At 39.4% G+C, this 21,958-nt stretch overlaps 2 protein-coding genes across 2 annotated transcripts; one reads left to right on the top strand and one right to left on the bottom strand.

Moving 5' to 3' along the window:
- Positions 1-3,047: 3,047 nt before the first annotated feature.
- On the top strand, positions 3,048-3,633 carry LOC311055978 (uncharacterized protein). Its single transcript, XM_084072295.1, has one exon. The coding sequence runs from the start codon at positions 3,099-3,101 to the stop codon at positions 3,552-3,554; it is 456 nt and encodes a 151-aa protein (XP_083928421.1). The 5' UTR covers positions 3,048-3,098; the 3' UTR covers positions 3,555-3,633.
- An 11,958-nt stretch (positions 3,634-15,591) lies between these two features.
- On the bottom strand, positions 15,592-19,513 carry LOC311055659 (butyrophilin subfamily 1 member A1-like). Its single transcript, XM_084071914.1, has 7 exons — positions 19,240-19,513; positions 18,103-18,177; positions 17,352-17,702; positions 16,954-17,241; positions 16,197-16,357; positions 15,913-15,976; positions 15,592-15,714 (listed from the first exon to the last, which is right to left on the bottom strand). The coding sequence occupies exons 2-7, from the start codon at positions 18,164-18,166 to the stop codon at positions 15,599-15,601; spliced, it is 1,044 nt and encodes a 347-aa protein (XP_083928040.1). The 5' UTR covers positions 18,167-18,177; positions 19,240-19,513; the 3' UTR covers positions 15,592-15,598.
- Positions 19,514-21,958: the final 2,445 nt, after the last annotated feature.

Raw genomic sequence — 21,958 nt, 5'->3', positions numbered from 1 at the left:
CATACAGTGGCCATGGTCAGACACTAGGAATTTAACTTATTGTACACTACTTCTGGCACATTCTATATACTGTAGAAATGTTGCACTAATGACCAAACTTTCGGTCCCACAAATCTAATTAGCCTAAATAAGTATGAAGCAGATTTCTAGTCTATTCTTTTGAAAAACATCTTTTTACAGAAAAGTTTCCTCCTTGTAGACTGCTGGTCAGCCTTGAACATTCTCAGGGACATTCATCCAGATCTCATTTAACCCCCAACACCCTCTCTCTCTCTCTCGCTCTCTCTCACTCGCAGGAGGTGTGACTTGTGAGGGACGGAAGGTGCTTTCTTTACTTCCTTGTGTTTATTTATTTATTTTTTAACCAAACTATCAATCACACCCATCTACCCTTGATCATCTGTGAATATGCATGCGACTGATATTTGATCCTCACATTGAAAACAGAGTCAATCTCTTTAGTGTTATAATTGGGATTAGGTTAAAAGTATCCCCCCCCCCACCCCCCATTTTCAGTGTGTTTCCAGAGTCTTATGAAAAGCGCTTCTTCAATTATATGTACTGTTATTAAGGTTTAGTGTGTGTGTGTGTGTGTGTGTGTGTGTGTGTGTGTGTGTGTGTGTGTGTGTGTGTGTGTGTGTGTGTGTGTGTGTGTGTGTGAGATAATCACTAATAAATGGTATGTAAATGCAGTTATTCATTAATGACCAGATTCTGATGCCATTAATGTAAGCTGACATCTCCTTGTTGTACCACTTGTTGACATGAGATCATCCCCAAATTGGAATCGCATGTTGAGGGGCCTCTAGCGCACCTCCAAAACCACTTTCACTTCTGCTCATGGGGGGGTTAACACGGATGTCCTTGACCATGTGAAGGTCAAGGACCTCCAAATAGCCACAACTTCTGGCTGTGGCGCCCCAATTGCGACAAATTCCACCATGGCATGTTGCATGTTGCCCAAAATACCAAGGGATTTGCATGGCACAGTGTTATTTATATATCAGCTGTGAAAAAAGTTCTAATCCTAGTCCCTGTCTCCTAAAGCCATAATCACATACATACACACTGGCAGAAAAAGTGTGTGTGGTGTGGTGTGCGTGTGTGTTTGTGTGTGTGTGTGCGTGCGTGTGTGTGTGTGTGTGTGTGTGTGTGTGTGTGTGCAGTTCTTGCAGTTACCATTGTGAGGACCGAATGTCTTCTGTCTAGAGATATTACAGAATCCCTGTGGATTGAATGCATCATGTTACTTTTTATCACTGGCTATTGTAAGGTCAGGGTTAGCTATGGTTCACATGACGCTTGTATACAAGCGTCATGTGAACCATGGTATGACAGTCATGTTTCAGGGCTAGGTCAGGGTCAGACCACAAAGGTCCATCCAAAGGCTACTACACAGCAGTGGTGAAAAAAGTACTTATTTTTTTACTTAAGTCAAAGTATCAATACTGCCATGCAGAAACACTCTGTTACAAGTAAAAAGTCTGGTAATTAAAATGTGCTTGTCAATACAAAAGTATATTGGCATCAAAATATACTTAAAGTACCAAAACTGAAAGTACTTTATGCAGAATACGTCCCATTTCACAAATTATCATTTTTCTATAATCTTTGAAAAGCTGATCTACAAGCGCGTTGTAGATCGGCTATTTTCAAATAGCCAAAGTTTAAATAGGGCTGAAGTGGTTAATGTATGTTTTGTAATAATAATCAAAATCTACAAAGTAACTAGTAACTAAACTTTTCAAATAATTGTAGTGGAGTAAAAAGTACAGCATTTGCCTATGAGATGTAGTGGAGAGTAGAAGTAAAAGTATAGAAATTTGGACATACTCCAGTAAAGTACCTCACAAATGTACTTAGTTACTTTCCACCACTGCTACACACCTACAGTCTACTATTTTTGGTGAATGTTCCTCCAGAATAGGCATGCTGGGGTTCAAGTGGTTTGGTTAGTGCAAAAATAAGCATTATTGGGCCTGCAGAAACTACAGACAAAAAGGACCACAGCTTTACTGTGTTTTATCTGTAGTTCTGTGCCTGCCTTGCCTGTGATTTGTCAGTGTTTCCACCTGTGTCCTCTTAGTCCCCCAGCATATCCCAGTGTTGATTGTCAGTTGAGTTCACCTGTGTCCTGTTAGCCCTGTGGCTATTTAAACCCTGTTTGCGTGGCGCAACGTCAGTGTGTAAATCCTATATCGAGTAAAGCTGTACGACTCTGCATTTATCGGTAAGTCCTTATTGCCTGTGTGCCTTTATTTGGAAGAACTTTGGTTTAGCTTAAACATTTTAAGTTCATCTGTTCTGCCTCCTGTCTCCTGCTTTTGGGTCCTCCGTAGTCATTCCTGATTTTTTTTTTGTTATATTGTATTGAAACAATAATCATCAGTATCACTTGACTTTAAAGTGAGCTCTAATCTATAAGCCACATAAATGTCATTTTAATTAACATAAAACATTAGATAGAGATAGAGATAGCTTGTGCAGAGATCATTTAAATGCATTATTTGTATTTGTTTCACGCAAAGAGATTTCTTATTTTGTACACATTGCATCATCTTTAATTTCATCTTGGCCTTTGCAGACAGGGTGTGATTTTTTCGCACGGAAAAAATGGACAATATCATTTTTTAAATGAACACATATGGTTCTCAATGACCTCATGCTCACCGGCTCCGAATTAACCGTGCGGCGATGCGTTTTTTTCCAATCGAACCCAGTTCCAGTCTTTTCGCATGCGGTAAAAACTGATTGACTAATCGCACCCTGTCTGCAAAGGCCTTGTGTAAACACTGGGGCGTAAAGCCGAAATATTTTTTCTTAAGGTTTGAGATATTTGAGACCTAAAGAAGGGGTAGGACCTGATAAGTTTTCACAAAACTTCTTCCTACTCCTCTTTTGAACGTGGGCTATAATTTAAGGATGTTAAAATAATTTTGGCGCTTTTTTTTTTAATTCTTCCCCTTTTTTCCTTGTCTTTTCTCATCTATATTTTTTAATATGTTTGAAATAAATGAAATGGAAATTAAATGATCTTCAGATCATTTTGTACACCTACTAATAGTTGGCTATATGTCTGTTTTGACAGTGACACCAACATGAGCAGGTCCAGATGGGCTGAGGATGACTTCTCTCTCCCACCTGGAGGAGAACGCCGCCATGACAGGTCAGCTCCAAAATCTGGGAGAAAGTACACCATGTACCATGGAACCTCCAGGGACAGGGCTGAGTCCATCCTGGCCCAGGGCTTCGGCCAGTCCCATGACGGGATGCTGGGCAGTGGGGTGTACCTCAGCCGAGACCTTGAGAAAGCCAGCCGCTACCCCCTTGATGTCGATGAGTCCCAGCGTGTTGTCGTTAAGGTGAAGGTCAACGTGGGAAAGGTGAAAGCCATCGATTACCAAGGCCATCCGCAGCAGAAGACCTGGCACGACGACCGTTATGACACAGCCTGGGTGCCCCCCAATTGTGGCATGGTGAGAAGCGGTTTGGAAGAGAATTGCGTCTGGGACCCCGATCGCATCAAAATTCTGGGTACCGTCGCTCCCAAATGATGACCTCAACACAACAGAGGGGCTACCAATATTAAGAGGCCTTTGTACCATGTGAGCCAAGAATTTGCTCCATAGCCTCATGTTCAAATTTAAAAGTTTTGTTACTCTATCACTGTATTCTGGCTAATTGATTTAAAAAATAAAAGAGTGAGCTTTGAGTGAATTTGTGAGTGAGTACAGTTATTTTAATTGAATAGCGTACTAGAATGACAGATTTCATAAAATGGTCAGACTAGGAACTTAACTTATTGTACACTTCTGGCACATTCTTTATACTGTAGAAATTACAGTAATGCCCAAACTTTCAGTCCCACAAATCTAATTAGCCTAAATAAGTATCTATGAAGCAGATTTCTATTTTGAAAAACATTTTTCTTGTGCATGACAGGTACAGTGAGATAATGTTTACAGTGTGTGTAGTTCATGGAGTTCTACTATTGTGAGGACCAAATGTCTTCTGTCTAGAGATATTAGACTCTCTGTGACTTGAGTGCATCATGTCACATCTTATCACTGCCTATATTAAGGTCAGGGTCAGACCACCGATCATGCAGTGTAGTATATAGGCTTCAGTGCTCCTCGTGTGTCCTGTAGGATAGCCTACTCCTAATCCAACTGGTATGATTTTGTGTTTCAATCAGTTCTGGCAGAAAACGTGTATTTAATCAAATATTTCCACTTTTCCATGATATTCTCTCGGACAACATTCTCTACATGACGGGATGACAGACGCAGCAGCAAACACATGTAAACCTCCTTCAATGAACTCATATGTATGGGATACACACATTGACAGGTTGGTGGTTGGTGCGGGATCACACGCTAACTTTTAGATTAATGCTGCCGAGATGAATCGATCCAGTGATTGTTTAGTGGGATATTAGACTGGGTTAAAGCTTCAGAGAAAAATAAAGTGTTTCTACCCCCTCACTTATACTGAGTGAGGGGGCAGACGTGGATCAGCAGCATCTTGTACCTGTGGTTGAGGGACTTGTCCCCTCATCTCAGCAATGAATTTGTCATTGATGTTGCGGTAGTGCAGTTCCATGAGGATCCTGACGGTGTGTTTGAAATGTACTTGCAGTATTTAATTTGCCTGAGACTGAAGATGCCAGTTTGTCTAAACTCCTCAGCTTCTCTTCTGCTCTGTTTTGGTGGAACCCGTCATACAAGGTTTTTGTTTTGTTGTGGGTGGATTACTATAAGGTATCCCTAAAGTGGAGGTTGTAGGTGGAACTGTGTGTTTGACCCATGGCAGTTGTACTTTGAGCTTTTTCTCTGCAGCAAGCTTCACATTCTCTTCAGTCATTGGACACAGCCATCATTCAGCAGTCTTTTAAGTCTGCATGGAAACATACACATTTTCAAAATATACTAAGCGCCTTTTTCAGTAGAAGTACTAATGCTTTTTGATATCAAGATGTACTGTATGTGAAAAGTCATGTGTCCACACACACAAAAATCATCAGTCAAGGAGCAATGGACCGTCATCATTTAGACCGCCTAGGCGGTAGTTACCTACAGTAGGCCTATAGCTTATAGCAGTCATTAATATGCAAATCACATTAACCAACAATAGACCAGTGGTTCTCAAAGCTGGGTCCAGGGACCCTCAGGCTTCCTTGAGTGGATTCTAAATGGAATCGTACAGGTCTGTAACAGTGTAAGGTCAATTTGGTTCCATTTGTACACTCAGTTATTTGAAATCGAACAGAACCACTGCAACCTCCTCCACCTCTATTTAACCACGTATATACTTAGTTGACCAGGGCCCCCCGGGGCTCTATACATGGTCTGCTACTTTTCCCCCCTCTACACCATATCACTATTCTTGAAATTATCTACAAGCCCACAAGTCGAGCTTAGTAGATCTGCAATTTTAGCTGAATTTTTAGCATATCACAACATGACAGTAGGGTTTATGTGGTTAAGGGATTAAACAACCTCAATCCTCATGAGTCTACATACCTCATGTCTTTTATATTCCCCCTTTGTCCTCTGGAAAGTTGACAAACTTGACTTCGGTCCCCATCCTACTGTACACTCCAGGGTGAACAGGTGATCCTTCCAGGGACAGCCCTCGGAGAGCACCACCACCTCTCCATTAAAATACACTTATTGTTATTCATGTAGAACACTAATAGTCAAGACAGAAATAAGTGCTAGTATGCACCTTATGCCTGTTATTCATCACTGACTCCAACTCGGACTCGCCGGTTGGCCAGCAGTTCACATAATCAGTAATATACATGATCCAAATACTCCTTCCCCACCTGGTCCATGGCAGTGCCAAAGAGCTTCTTTCTGTCCTGACTATCGGTGTTCCTGACTATCAGTGTCAGATTTTTGTATCTGACACGTGCGGTTGGTAGTGACAGCGTAGCAGGCCTGTCCATCTTCCTTACACCTATCTCAGTGGATCCCAAACCGTTTAGCTCGAGACCCAAAAGAGAAATGTGATGTCTCCTCGCGACCCAAACTAGTGAAAGTAGCCGATCTACAAGACCACATGCCGTCCTAAGGTGTGCATAAGGCTGACATGACACTGTCATATTAAACCATGACATGACACCTGCCAGGAACATGAAGGAAGCTTTTTAAATGTAAGTGGCATTCAGTCATTTATGTATGTCACTTTGAATGCAAAGCTGACATTGTTTGGGAAGTCTTTGTGACAACTTAATACGTAAGCCTGCCATATGTTTATTATGACAGGTGTCACCATGTCAGTAAAGTGTTACCTGCCTCATAGTGAGGAACCAACCATCTTTGTGGCATAATGCAGTAACTAGACACAACCACCAGGCGGCCTCATTCATCCAGTCTACGTGGAGCAGAGGATTTCTGACTTCTGACTTGCTTGAGGGCCTTTTAGAACACAAATCACTGGCATTAAAATATATAGCATATACACAGTGGCGGCTGGTGGCGATTTTGGGTGGGGTGACTAAGAAATCCATTTTACTAAATGCATTGCTACCCATTGTTCACCCTGCAGCAACAGCATCACAATGACACTACTGTAGGCCTATATACTTGCTTATAACAAATGCTCCACAACAACACAAGTACCCACAATAAAAGCCTGATGATGCAAAAACACATAACACACACACACACACACACACACACACACACACACACACACACACACACACACACACACACACACACACACACACACACACACACACACACACACACACACTTATTGATGCTGTCCATGCTCTAAGTGACCCTCAGCCATCTTTTATGTTGTCTTCTGTCCACATATGTTTAATGCAAATATGCACTTTGCCATGGGTTACTTATTACTATACATTATCAATAGGCTTAATGCATTCTCTCTCTCTGTCTCTCTCACACACGCCTAGTTACCTCCAGTATAGTAGCTTCATGGATATTGAGCATACAGTATCTTATGCTTCATTGTACCTCACTTGAGGTACAGTGAGAATGTCTACCATGTGTGCAGTTCTTGGAGTTCTACCATTGTGAGGACCAAATGTCTTCTGTATAGATATTAGACTCCCTGTGAATTGAGTGCATCATGTCACATCTTATCACTGGCTATTAACCGGGAAAGCATTTGCATTTTAGCTATATAGCAACATACATTTTTCAGAAAACTCTTGAGATTTAGAACATTGGTTTAGAGTGGTTCTCAAAAACAGATCGACAAGCTCACAGCGTGTCACTTCGTGCTGTGCTGCGAGCTTGTACTGTATCTGCTATTTTTGTGCTTTCAAGATTTTGAATAATTTAGAACTCAAATCTTCTTCTGCGGCCAAAAGCCAAATTTGTATAATTTTGGGGGGGTCCTTGGCCCGAAAAAGTTTGTGAGCTACTGATTTAGAAGCCATTTGTAGAATCGACCTCAGGTCTTAAAGGGTTACGGTCAGGGTTAGACCACTGATCATGCAGTAACAGTGTACAGTAGTGATGAGCGGGTCGACCCGTAACCCGCGGGACCCGCGGGTCAACCCGCGGCGCGGGTGGGTCAACCCGCGGCGCGGGTGGGTCGAGTCAGGATTTCAGAGGAAATTTTGCGGGCTGCGGGTGAGCGGGTCAGCCGCTCTCACACGCAAAAAAAATAAAAAATCACATGCTCTTGCTTTGTCTTTATTCCTAATAAGAATAAGAATAATAACAATAAAACAGTTTGAATACACTTGGGGTGTATACTTGAAGATTATTTTCCTTCGTGATTTTACAGATTATTTTTTTTTATCACGGATCCCGGGGCGGGTTGAGCCATAGATTTATAAATGGGTTCGCGGGGCGGGTTGATGCGGGTTGGGTTCCGTGGTGGGGCGGGGCGGGTCATGAAAAAACCCGACCCACACATCACTAGTGTACAGGCTACTACACAGCTCACATTAGTGCGAATCAGATTGGCCACTTAAACCCTCTTTTCTTTGTAAAGTTTTATCAATATAGAGATATCAATCAATCAAAACAAATGAAACCTTAGTGCAACGTTACGGAACACATATTCAAACAGCAACACACTAAAATCCATTTCGGTCCATTTTCACAATCTCAGAGTTAAATAAACACAAGGTTTAACTTAAACCTAGAAACTTAATTTAAGGTTCAAGGTTTGTGGTTAAGTCCTTCCTTTCATTAAACTATTGTTTGATTTGATTTATTTAGCACAAAATGTAAAAATACAAAAACAGTACGCAAAATCTAAAAAGAAAAGTGCAAGAAGCCCAAAGGGCTTATACGGCGCCTCTACCTATGTATGACAACATTAAAAACATTGATAGAGCATGATTTGTAAACAACAAAATATGAATATATAGAATTTACAAATAATTATGATTACAGTATATTAAAAAAATCTATTGACAGTAGAGAATGCTCAACTCTGGACTTTAGTCCTACAGTATTTGGATAGTTTTTACTTTAACATGTTTGAAATAAAGTTTATAAAGTAAAATAATTCCTGAGTAACCCTAACTCTAACCCGAAAGAAGAAAAATGCCTTGTCTTCACAGGATGCTGGGTTAAAAACATCCAAGCGAGGAATCCTCCACGTCTCCTTTTCTTTTGGTTTCTATACAGACTATAGACGGATTTCCGCGCGACGTCATCACAGAGCAGAATGCGCAATCTGCGCATGCCCGGGTGAAAGGCGCGTTCGAAAATACAGCCCTGAGCGGCAGTGAGCGCACTGGCCAATACAAACTAATAGGCGAGTGTGCTCCGGTGCGTAATTTCCAAACGCACCCATAGGCTTCCCCCTCCTCTGCGCGGTCATATTCCTCATGTTTACTAACAGGAAACCCGTCTATAAGGCGAACCGAATTACATCTACGCACGTCCCCTTTAGCCCCTCAGATACAGCATAGCCTTACAAATAAAGTAGGCCTATGTATACATCAACTCCTCACCAATACAGTCATACAGATTACATAAAGATAAAGTGTACATTTTAACTCACTCCTGCATGAATAATTTCCCTCCCTCACATGGTACAGTAAGCTACACAACTTTCTGCTCATGACTGATTTCACAACCCCAAATACTCAGGTACCACTCGCCATACTAACATAAAGCCTAACTGATTACACTATTCCCAAGTCCCAGGTACATCTCATTTTATGGCGATAACACAGAGCTTCTTAGTGTACAGAGCATCTGGTTGTCACTTGTCAGTCACGTACAGCATAGTCAAACTTCTAAACCCTTTGTTACCATGAATATCTCCCACAATACAGGATACATCACAGTTGGAAAATGATAAAAGTTAAATGCTAGAAAAGCTTAACATTCAAGGCTCTTTCACACAAGTACACTGCATTTATCATTAAATTATAAACTCCAACGAGCTGCCTGATTTCCTCTACTTCCTCAATTTGGGGTTGCACCCATTGTGTTAAAGAACCATTTCACCCATTTTCAAACTATCTTCATATAATTCCTCACTAATGCTCATTATATGATGGCACCATTTCTGTCTACTCACTCTGTGTCTCAGAGGAGGGATGTGGACAGTTCAGGAACCTGCCTACCTGAGACATTGGTATGATGATATAGGTTTGGTCATTTTAAACAACATTTGTCAAGCTTTTATGTTTATTTTATATTGATGCAAGAACAATGGCTTCTATTTCAGCATGCCTACTTTCCAGGAGGAGAAAGGCAGTAGCTTCTATTACTTTGGAATCCCCATGTATGATATCATTGTTAGGCACTAGGCAGGTTTCTAACCTGTTCATAGCCCACTAATGAGACGCAGAGTGAGTATCTAAATTGTGCCATCTTATAATGAGCATTAGTGAGGACTAATCATAAGATAAGGTTGAAAATGGGTGAAGTGGTCCAGAAAAACGTGCACTGTAACCTGTGATAGAAAGTAACTAAGTACATTAACTCAAGTACTGTACTGTACTTGACTACATGTTTGAGTTACTATTATTTTACTTGAGTATTTTCTTTTATACTTTATGCTCCACCACATCTCAGAGGTAAATATTGTACTTTTTACTCGACAATTATTTGAAAACTTTATGTCGCAGGGCGGTATTGATAATTATATAATATAGCCAACTACGCCACCTGGGGAGTTGCACCCCAGGAAATATTTATAATGTAAACCAACCACCTGAACATCTATTACTCCTCACACAAGTTTGTTGTACATTAATGATTAAAAGGCAGAAACAGTGTTTTAGACAAATGTACAAAAAGCTTTATTGTAATAATAATAATAATAATATAATAATAACTAGAAAAAGTGCTCCTCGGAGCACAACTCTCCGCTGTTGGGAATGTTGGGAATGTTCTATCTGTATAAGTGTCCTATCCGTCCTGTCTGTATAAGTGTCCTATCCCTCCTGTCTGTATAAGTGTCCTATCCGTCCTGTCTGTGTACTGTAAGTGTCCTATCCGTCTGTGTAAGTGTCATATCCCTCCTGTCTATATAAGTGTCCTATCTGTCCTATCTGCCAATTATGTATCAGCCATGCAGCCATTTCGTGATGGTTCCTGTCTTACCTCACTTTGACAGTGGCGGAGACACTGTCAAAGTGACAGTATTTCACCGTATTGTCACGTGTCACGTGAGGCTTGACCAATCGGTGTGTCATATTTAGAAAGTGAAAACAATACTCTCCTGCGGAGAGTAATAATAATAATAACAGGGTAATCTCATCAATAATAAAAGTGACACACATTTAATAAGCTAAAAACAACAGGCAATGCACTTAAAGGAGACACACCATGAATTTCACTTTTTTTTTATTTTTTTTTTGCTCCCCAGTGTCTCTTGTACCCCAAAAAAAAAATATTTTTAACATTCAGTCATTCATTCTCATTTCAGAGATTTTCAGAATGGGCGTGTCTGAACAGGCCATCTCAGAATGGCAAGTTTGCTTACATCACCAAACTTTCTGCCCATGTATTTTGACAGACAGAATTGCTCCAGAATTGCTCAGTAGCACCCCTCTGCCCAACAGGACGTTTTGGTATTGCAGCTGAAAGTGCTTTATAAGCCTGAGAGAATTGACTTGGGATGAGTATATCTGAGTGTTGATTTAGGCTCAAACCTTTTGAAAATGGTTTGAGGGACATACACCATATGATATTAAATATCAAATATTTTTTTTTAAATTCATGGTGTGTCTCCTTTAATGATAAAAAAAAAACTGGTTGCCTATAGGGCCAGTGCTGGGGGTTTAAGGGGGAGTAGGAGCAGGCCGGCTGACCCAGAGGAGGGGCACCCCAATATGGCACAACAAGCAACACTAAAATGAGTTCACACCAAAGCACAGCAATAGGGGGGGGGGGGATTACCACAACCCAACTGGGCAGCCGTCACCTGCTCTCTCTCACACCGAGGAGTCCCCAGCCATAGGCCTGTAAGACAGGAAATAAGGCTTTAGGGAAAAAATAGCTTTTTTTTAGGGAAAAAATAGCTTTAACTGATATATTGTGTTAGGTGAGGTGATTTTTCTTTTATATATATATATATATATATATATATATATATATATATATATATATATATATATATATATATATATATATATATATAATCTACTATAATAGAAGGCCGTCTGTAGGCCTAGTCTCAGCAAAATAATCCAAACAAAATAAAGCAATAACACTAAATAAGCAATAATCACAAAATAACAACACTAAATAGACAAAATAAGCAATAACACTAAATAAACAATAACAAAAGCAACGCTAAATAATAAACAAAACTAGAAAATGTGCTCCTCGGAGCACAGGTCTCCGCCAGCGGACCCGGTAATTTGTACTGGAAAGTACTGTTCCTGATTGATCCTGTCTTACCTATTTATATAACATATTGTGATGTCACATGCAGCTTGACCAATGTTGGGTGTTCTCAGACGTACAGGACGGACGGAGAGGAAAAGATACTCTCCATTAATCCTGTCAATATTACATATTGTCACGTGTCACTTGACCAATGTTAGCTTGGCTGATGGATAGGTGTTAAAGGTGATTAAAGATAGGGTAAGTGATTTCCTTTGGTTAAAATAGCACAGGTCCGCTGGCGGAGACCTGTGCTCCAAGGTCGTGCATGTGATGTCACATGCAGCTTGACCAATGTTCTCAGACAGACACATAGAGACGGACGGAGAGGAAGAGATACTCTCCATTAATCCTGTCAATATTACATATTGTCACGTGTCACTTGACCAATGTTAGCTTGGCTGATGGATAGGTGTGGGGAAACTGGGAAACTAGGGAAACTGCATTTCAGTCTTTGTGAGATGTGTTACTAGACACCTTTACAAACACATTGGTGAGGATTTTTGGTAAGGAATTTATTCCAAGATTGGAACTTTTTCTGCTAATATCCCCTGACTAAATGTTAGCTTGGCTGATGGCACTGATGTCACTTCGAAACATGTAAACAATGTTTCGAAGTGACACACCTATTTATAGGTATGTATTTCGTCATGCGTCTCGCTAGCCAATCAAAGCACACCCTTTCAACATATTGTCACGTGTCACGTGAAGCTTGACCAATGTTAGCTTGGCTAGGGGGGGGGACACACAGCGGGACGGGAACGAAAAACAATGAGGCTGGCTGAGAGCCTGAGTGTGGACGGATGCGTCAAAAAAGAGTACTTTTGGGGGGGAATAAATAAATAGTGAAGATATCTATTCACCTGTTTCCTAGGCTTTTCACTTCCTGTGTGTGTTCCACTTCCTGACTATGACTAATGATATCCAATGAAATCCGACAGGAAGTGGAAAACACAGCCTAGGAAACAGGTGAATAGTGTGCTCGCTGCTGCTGCAGCGACCCCACAATTACTTGTTTTTACTTTCTGTATCTTCAGTAAACCAACACATCTCTTTGGCTGCTGCATCCTGGTTGTGGAGTCTCTGCAGTTTCTGCCTCTGATGAGCTGACAGTGTGGTCTCTAACACTTGAAGACTCTGTGATTGAAACGCTAATTAGAAGATGCTGGTCACATGAACATACACGTTGATGTTATGTATTATGCAAGTGAATTCTGTGATGCACAGAGCTTGCTGACATAATAGGCTACATGATTGAAGTTAAGTTAATCTAGTCACCTGGAGACCGGGAGTTGGAGAACCGTACTTCTGCTTGAGAAACAGTGAAAGTGACACATTCTGTTAATATCTATTTGACTCACTTTAGCTTTGCATCACACCACATGTATGTCTTGGCAATAATAGCCTAGTTTTGTTTAAAGCTAGACAGTAATCAATACATATTCTTTTGTCTGGTATGCCTTTTTCAAAGGACTGACAGACACACAGATCTCCATATGGACATATCAGTCACATCGCCGGTAGTATAAATACATTGCCAGTATTAAGTCTCAAATTATCTTATTCTACGTAATGTGTTTTCAGTCAACAGGTTGGCAAGCATAAGCTTTTCTAGTCTGGCCAGAAATGCGTGTTCGGCTTCCACCCTGTTCCAGTTCAGGCTCTGAACTCGGCATTACAGTTTCTGTAATAGTCTCTGTAATGAGAACACAAATTAATATGCACCGACTACATCATTGTTTATCCTACCGTTCGCAGGGCCTCCAACACAAATAAAAATATAGCTGCAAGCAGCGATAATACGGGGCCAGTGAATAGAGAGAGAGAGAGACATGGAAACGGAATAGATTGAAGAGAGAGAGAGTGACATGGAAACAATAGATTGATGAGAGAGAGAGATGGAAACATAATGGTTTGATTGGACATCTCAACCTACTGCCATTAACAGGATTCGAACTCTCAACCTTCAGACTAATAGGCTGCAACACTACCTATAGTGCTATAGCTTTGTCCAGGCTGATATTGTCTGTTGAAGATCATAAACTCTTGCCTTCTTTCATGAACCAAGCCCCTGTTTCACTAACACTAAGATCACTCGTTCACAAGCCATTTACCAATGAAGAAATTGTACATCTCCTCAGAACCAAAACTAATGAAAGTAGCCGATCTACAAGCTCACAAACCATGAAAAGTTGTGAGATTGTAGATCAGCTATTTTCAGAATGAAGTATGTCATACGTAAAAAACGTACTCTCAAATAAGCATTTCAGGTTATCTTTACCATTTGCACATGTATTCATTGATACAGTCATGTTGTTTGCAATTCAACTTAAATTAAGTCTACATCAAGTGAGGCTTGAACTGGCGACCTTGAGATTATGAGGCATTCATTTAAGGGAGACGCCAACAGACAAGTAACTGTGAAAAAGGAGATCACACAGAGGATACAGTTTCACGCAAATAGCTGAAAAATCCTGGGTTTAAGTGTTTTTCAAACTGCTCAAAATTGCGGAAAATCTAAGGGCGGAGCTTAATGGTCAAATCGATACGTGTGTTCCTCATGAGTCAAGGCACATGTGTAAGCAAGTTTCACGACTTTCGGCCAAACGAGGCATGACTTATGCCTGTTTAAAGTCTGCCTTTTCAAAAAATTGCTATAGCGCCCCCTTTTGGCCAATTGGAGTAAGATTGGTTTCAGTGATATTTGGAATGACCCTGTACATTTCTGCAAAGTTTCAAAGAAATGTGAGTCTGCATGTATGTTTTAGGCACAGATGAATAATTTTCTTTAAACTGTAATAGTCAAAATCTATCTCCTCCTGGGATTTTTGAGCAATCTGCACGAAACGTTTAGCACTTGAACCTTGGACCACTGCCTACAAAAAATTCCAACGGATTTTCCATAAGTGAAAAAATGCAGAAGTTAGGAACCAATGACTGTTTTTCATATAATTCAAAATGGTGGGAGATCTAAAGGTCAGAGGTCAAAAGTCAGAGGGTGAAAGTTGTTCAGCATGAGGAGACGCATATGTGTATCCAAGTTTCATGGCTGTAGGTCAAACAAGGCATGAGTTGTACCTGGTCAAAGTTGGCATTTTCAATTGAGTGCTATAGCGCCACCTTTGGACGAAAGATTGTGAGAATTATTTTTTGATCGTTTTTCATGACCATCTACCATATGGCCGAGTTTCGTAAAAAGCGACAGCGCGGTTCAGCCAGAACTGCGAAAAGTGGCAGAAGAAGAAGAAGAAGAAGAAGAAGAAGAAGAAGAAGAAGAAGAAGAAGTGACAGAATACTGCCAATAACAATACGTGTACAGAGCAGAGCTCTGTCCCCGTAATAAATGTAAATTTAGCTTGTAGATCTGCTGATAAAAAAAGAAGAAGATTGCCCTAACAAATTACTTGAAAAACATTAGTAACCAAATGGACCCCGATAGCGTACAAATTGAACCAAATGGACCCGTAACTGACTACACTGCAGATTGGTGTCCCAACATGGTATCAGATGGGGATCCGTAGACTAATGCATATCAAACTGGGGGTCCAAAATGGTAGAGAATTCCCTGCTGTGTATGGGGGTCCGCAGGCTAATATGTTTCAACTTGGGGGTCGTTAACATGAAAAAGTTTGAAACCACTGCTGTAGGCTGTCAATATATATATTCAGATAACTTTTGTCATTCAACAGTAAACAAAAAAGTACAGTCAAGGTGCTGACGTAGTGCATGTTGACTGGAAATAATTTGCTACACTATGGAACAGAACCGATTAGAATCATTAGTAACACATGTGTTAAGAAGATTGACTTGCCTTCATCGTTGATCAATACGCGTCCGCATCCACTCTCAACGTCTTCACCAGCGATCTCTATGAAGGGAAACACAAACATATCAATTATTATTTTATAATGGTATAGCTAGTTCTGTCAAAACGTTTGGGGCAAGGGCCTCTTTTTACAGCCTATATGCATGGCAATTAAGGCAATGTAAAATGAACATACTGTACTGTAGCAATTTTACCCCGTTAAATAATGTAACATAAATGGGCCAAATGCCATTGACTTGCCTTCTCGCTCCATGCTCCCAGCTGCTCTATTAGCGTTGTTTTCTTTAGCGACGCCTATCTGCTTCTGAAAGTAAGAAGCAGACAAAACCAGCGAGAGTCAACTGTTATGCAAACATACCATACATGCACGAAGAATAAGAGAAAGAGATAGACAGACATACTGTATATACAGAGGCGAGAGAGGTAGATACATATGGATATATATGTGAGAATATACACTGTACTGTAGGATTCACAAGATAAAGACAATAGAGAGAGGGTTGACAAAAGATAAGTTGACTTACTTTAAAGAAACAGAAGAAGGTTGTAACAGCGATTGCACCTACTACAGCAACTACTACAGCACCTATAGCCCCTTCAGCACGCCCTTCAGCACGCCCTTCAGCAGCACATCTTTCACAATGCAACTTAAGTTCCAAATCGGTGTGCTTATTGAAGAGGAACGCTGCAACACAAGAGACACTTTCATGATCAACTTTAAAGGAAAATACAGGAAACTTAACATACAGTAAAACTCCATCACTTTGTTGTGAAGCATTCTGACATACTATATAAATTAGAGTTATGATTTACAGTCAGTGATAGAGCTATATCACAGAATGAACAACAAGGATATAATGCAAATATTTTTATGAGTTGGTTCAGGTTACTTCCTTCATGAGCGTTTCCACAGACTGGAACGCACATTCAAACTGCCTCAGAATCATGTTTGGCGGTAGTTATCTAGGCTGCTACAGTGATACAGAGAACATTAGCAAGTATAGTTGTGGACGTCACCTTATAGACATCATTAGTGGAACTGATTAATGGAAATAAGTTTGAAAATAAGCAAAAAATTCCTTCACTCTCTGGCGCTAGCTGGTTCCATCACATCATCAAGTAAATTGTATAGATTTAGAGACACTTTGAAATGACAAAGCAGGCAACAGTGTCCGCTTTGTGTTACAGTGTTACATTATATCATAAAAATGCAAAGACAACATATCAAGTGCAATAATTGAAAAATGAATAGAATAATAAATATATACAAGTAATTCTTACATTGAACAGGAAAGTTTTCCTGTCGTGTGAGGTTCAGAGCATCCAGTAGGACTTGACAGATGATGCCAGAGTGTAGGGTCTTGTTAATTGTGATGTTACTGGTCACAGTGTAGAATCCATCCTGGGTTTTCTTCACCTCTTCTGTGGCCATGCGTTCATCCTTAATTGCCTCACCCACCCTCCACTTCATCTTCGGCTGGGGGTACAATCCTTCAGCTTCACATTGCAGGTCTAGCCCTCCATCTTTGGCCTGCCGAACGATGTGGATCTTCGGTTTAGATACAGCGCCTGGACAGCATCAGGTTTGCAATTATTAAAATGCTTCATAATATACAGTACAGTATATGGTATCGTAATATGGTATCACTGTGGCCATTAGTTGTACTGTAGCTACCTACCGAGTTTGAGATGAACCTTACACCCTGAATTTTCTTTCAATGATTTCACTTTCGGGAGGTGGCATTCGTATGTCCCATGATCAGATATTTTCAAGCCGTACAGCTTCAGTGAAACATTTCCCTTTGTCAGTTGGCTCCGAAACAGATGAAATCTTAAGTCTGGATCTGGAACCTTGTTATTCCCATTTTGGAGCTGGTAGACAAATTCGTCTCCGTCCCGATCCACCCGTATCCAGTCCACTGGATCTGTCGACCAAATCTCTTGGGGAGGATCCACTTGGCATGGCAACACAACATCATAACCCACCAGCCCAACAATTGGTTCAGACGAGCCAATCATACTTGAACTTCCTAAAAATGTATAGGAGCGTACTGATGAACAATGCTGCATATTATTACAAAAAACAAAGATTATAATTAAGTTAACAATTGTAATGAGACACGTAAAAACATGATATTGAAATTAAATGAAAAATAAAATTAAGAATAATATCAAAGTAATTTGGAAAATGTTAAACGATGGATCTCTACAGATCCGCTCAATCATTTAAAAAAAAGAAAACATGAATGAAGGGATAAATATGTTTTTTTATGCTAGGCTTAATTTTCTTAATTCTATTAACCACTTAAACCCTACTAACAAGCTTAAAACGTGTTGTAATGCAACAAATCCTGATACATTTTGCAAACATTTTAGAAAACGTAAAGTGTTGCAGTCCATGATTCTGAGAAAAAAATAAAATGTACACACCTGCTGAACATGCCAAGCAGAACAACACTAGGCTGAGAAGAGAGTTGAGCCAAAATGTCCACATCTCCTTCAATCCTTGAAACAGCATTTAGACTGAATTATTATTATCATTATTATTATTATTATTATTATTATTATTATTATTACCCTTATTATTATTATTATTAGGCTACTACTACTACTACTATACTACTAGCCTACTACTACTACTAGGCTACTATACTATAGCAACTATAGGATATGGCCTACAGTTGCCTACACATATGGCTACTAGCCTATATATTGCTAGATTTGCACAATTTAAAATATGTAATTAGCCTATAGTGGCTGTAATTAGCCTACACATTTTCGTTTTTTAAATTGTGCAAAATGAATACACTCTGAAGTCTAAACTTTATAGGCCTACCTACACTACATCAACTGGCCTTTATCTATTTAGCCTGACGTTCCTTCGCCCCTCCCGTATGCGAGAGCTGGCGAGAACTTCTGGGAACTCAGATTAAGCCTGACTGAACTCAGTAAATGCCAAACAATCATTAATCTGATGTGATACAAAGTCTTAAGTTTTCAACAAATATGAATCCATAAAAACGTCTTGAACTGAAGTGAAGTAGCCTCAGTGGTGTAAAGTAACTAAGTACATTTACTCAGTAGCCTACGTAGTTATGTCAATTTTGAGGTACTTTTACTTTACTGGAGTACTTCCAAATTTCAATACTTTTACTTCTACTCCACTACATCTCAGAGGAAAATATTACACTTTTACTCCACTACAATTATTTGAAAACTTTAGTTACTAGTTACTTTGAAGATTTAGATTATTATTACAAAACATACATTGATCAGCCCATATACATTATTTCGGCCATTTGAAAATAACCGATCTACTATTTGCTATTTTCAAAATATTTGTATACATTGTATACATTTGAAAACTTGAGAAATGGAACATTCTGCATAATGAGTACTTTTACTTTTGGTACTTTAAGTATATTTTGATGCAAATACTTTTGTACTTTTACTGAAGTAAATTTTGATTACCAGACTTGTCCTACTCCTTGTAACAGAATATTTCCACATTGCAGTATTACTTTTACTTAAGTAAAACATTTTAGTACTTTTCCCACCACTGCCTACCTTAAATTGTCTCCCTGTTCGCCTGCAGCCGGGAAATTTAGGCTAATTAGTACAATGGAGCGACTTGTGAATGTCAAACAATAAGTTCCCACCACTTTGACTCTCGTTGTCCTCATTAAACAAACAATAACCAGCGGAGGAGGGTCGCACTCAGAATTTAAAAAAAAAAGTCAAATCAACGACAACCACTAAAAGCCATATTTAGAAACGAATCAATCAATCATATTGAATTCATGATGTGATCGCAAACGTGGAGCATAACATCTACCAGTTATTATTTTCCTCCTGGCTTCGTTAGCCTCTAAACTTTCAATTTGACAGTTTCACTTTCTCTCTCACCGTGTGTGTGTGTGTGTGTGTGTGTGTGTGTGTGTGTGTGTGTGTGTGCGCGTGCGTGGGTGCATGCGTGTGTGTGTGTGTGTGTGTGTGTGTGTGTGTGTGTGTGTGTGTGTGTGTGTGTGTGTGTGTGTGTGTGTGTGTGTGTGTGTGTGTGTGTGTGTGAAGTGTTCTCTCTGTGTTCAATGCGTGTGTACGTGCGTGTGTGCAGTGATGTCATTTACTCAAGTACTACTTGAGTCTTGAGTGCAATTTATAGGTATTTCCAATTTTCAATATTTTTACTTCTACTCCACTACATCTCAGAGGCAAATATTGTAACCTGCTTTTACTCCACTACAATTATTTGAAAACTTACTGGTTACTTTGTATATTTTCATCATTATTACAAAACACACATTATTCACTTCAGCCATATATATATTTCAGCTATTTTCAAAAGGTTGTATATAGATTTTGAACATTGTAAAATGGGACATTCTGCATAATGAGTACTTTTACTTTAATAGCACTTTAGTACATTTTGATACCAATACTTTTGTACTTTTACTTAAGTACATTTTTGAATTCCGGACATTTACTTGCAACAGAGTATTTCTACATTGCAGTAGCCTATTGATACTTTTAGTACAAAATAAAAAGTACAAAATGTGAGTAGGCTACTTTTTCCACCACTGTGTGTGTGTGGTGTGGTGTGATTTGAAAGGAGATGAGATGACTAGATAGATAGGCCTACTTGACAGTAAGCTGCTGAACTATTGTTTCCTGCTCATGATGTGATTACACATGTCTTTATCCCACTTTAATTGTTTTGATTGTATTGTTCCACTTTTTTTTGGCAATGTAAACGTAGCATATAGGTTTTCTCATGCCAATAAAGCACCTTTGAAATTGAAATTGAATTGAATAATAGGGACATGTTGTAAAATATTTTACATGTGGTTTAGTCTGTTTTAATTGTTATCAATGTGGACTGTTATTGTGTATTGTTTGGATCATGGCACACAGACTGGTCAGATTTACCAACAACTTAAGCCCATTTATCCAGTGGGGCACCAGACTGACCAGAGTCCTTAAATTGCTGGTAAAATAAAATAAAATAAAATAAAATAACTAAAATAAAAACGTCTCATTCCAACTCAAATAGGATGGCTTGGTGTGGCTATACTAGCTCATATATTGAAAATCTATTAACGTATCTCAGAATTTTAATCTTTACCTTGCTAAATGTGGTGTTGATATTCCCTTTGTTCCCTATCGACAATAGAGCCATGTTCCATAATTATTTTGTGCACAAGACACTAATCATTTTGTGATTATCTGTGATTGCTGTTGTTCACTACACAAATGAACCTCAGAAAGAAAAATAATTTGATTTGAATACCCTCAAGTACCCTCAGTACATCTCTTCTACATCACCAACTTCCCTAAATCCATATCTGTATTGGCTTGGTACATAGGTGGTAATATATTGTTAGGTTAGCAACTGATATGGTTTTGTAATAAGTAACAATTGTTCCATGTAAGCGAGAATGACACTGTGTTCTGAATACATACATTTTTACTCTAACACCATTAGAAAATTACAATTCAATACTTATGCCCCGTATAACACAACACAACACAACACAACACAACACAACACAACACAACACAACACAACACAACACAAAAGTGACTGGAGTATATAGTAGTTTCTTCATATTTCATGTATTGACGCTGTCTTTCATAGAATAACAGTTCCCAGTATCTGTACATAATATCTTAATGATACATACAGTAATCACTTGAGTTTATGAATTATGAGTTTGGATACATACTTTTCTCCTTATCATAGATCTCATTTATATTCCCAGCATATAGTCTGTACCACATGTCAATTTCTGTTCCTGTCCTGCTTTGTCTACTTAGCACACTATCGTCTGGCCATATTTGTACATATTTTCTCTGTATGTGTTTAACAAACTTAATAATAAACATATTAAAAATGTTGCTCTCTGAGCTCACTGTTTGCTTAATGCTTACAGATGAGTAATTCAACTGAATGACCAGTCACCACATCGCAACATAGTGTTCTAAATCACAACACTTTTGTTAAATTATTCATATTCTAGTGATCCTCAGGATGTTTTCTTTTCCTGATGCATGCAGTCAGTAATTCACATGACTAATAGTCAAAAGGTTCTGCCTGGCTTAGCTTCTGACCAAACCCTCAGCACCTACAGTATATACTGAGGCTGACATCCCCTGTGACACACATTCTTTCTCAGTATGGCTTCATTCTACATGTATTCGTGGACACATTTGTATCTCAGCAGCCTAAAGCCATGTCACAGGTCACTAGACTCAGATCTTCAAGCTCACAACGTCTCACCTCGGTGTG

The sequence above is a fragment of the Gymnoscopelus microlampas genome, assembly GCF_963454915.1.
Source record: "Gymnoscopelus microlampas genome assembly, chromosome: 11".
NCBI classification, from domain to species: domain Eukaryota; kingdom Metazoa; phylum Chordata; class Actinopteri; order Myctophiformes; family Myctophidae; genus Gymnoscopelus; species Gymnoscopelus microlampas.
The sequence above is the reverse complement of the archived record's forward strand: the minus strand, read 5'-3'. Positions and strand labels throughout refer to the sequence as shown.

What these genes read in the sequence shown, in the direction of transcription:
- LOC311055659 (XM_084071914.1), bottom strand. Translation starts at nt 18,166, where the DNA reads ATGTGGACATTTTGGCTCAACTCTCTTCTCAGCCTAGTGTTGTTCTGC. An exon ending in GGAAAACTTTCCTGTTCAAT is followed by an intron (nt 16,358 to 16,953) that starts GTAAGAATTACT and finishes CTTGTGTTGCAG; the next exon opens with CGTTCCTCTTCAATAAGCAC. An exon ending in TGGGAGCATGGAGCGAGAAG is followed by an intron (nt 15,715 to 15,912) that starts GCAAGTCAATGG and finishes TTCCCTTCATAG; the next exon opens with AGATCGCTGGTGAAGACGTT.
- LOC311055978 (XM_084072295.1), top strand. Translation starts at nt 3,099, where the DNA reads ATGAGCAGGTCCAGATGGGCTGAGGATGACTTCTCTCTCCCACCTGGA.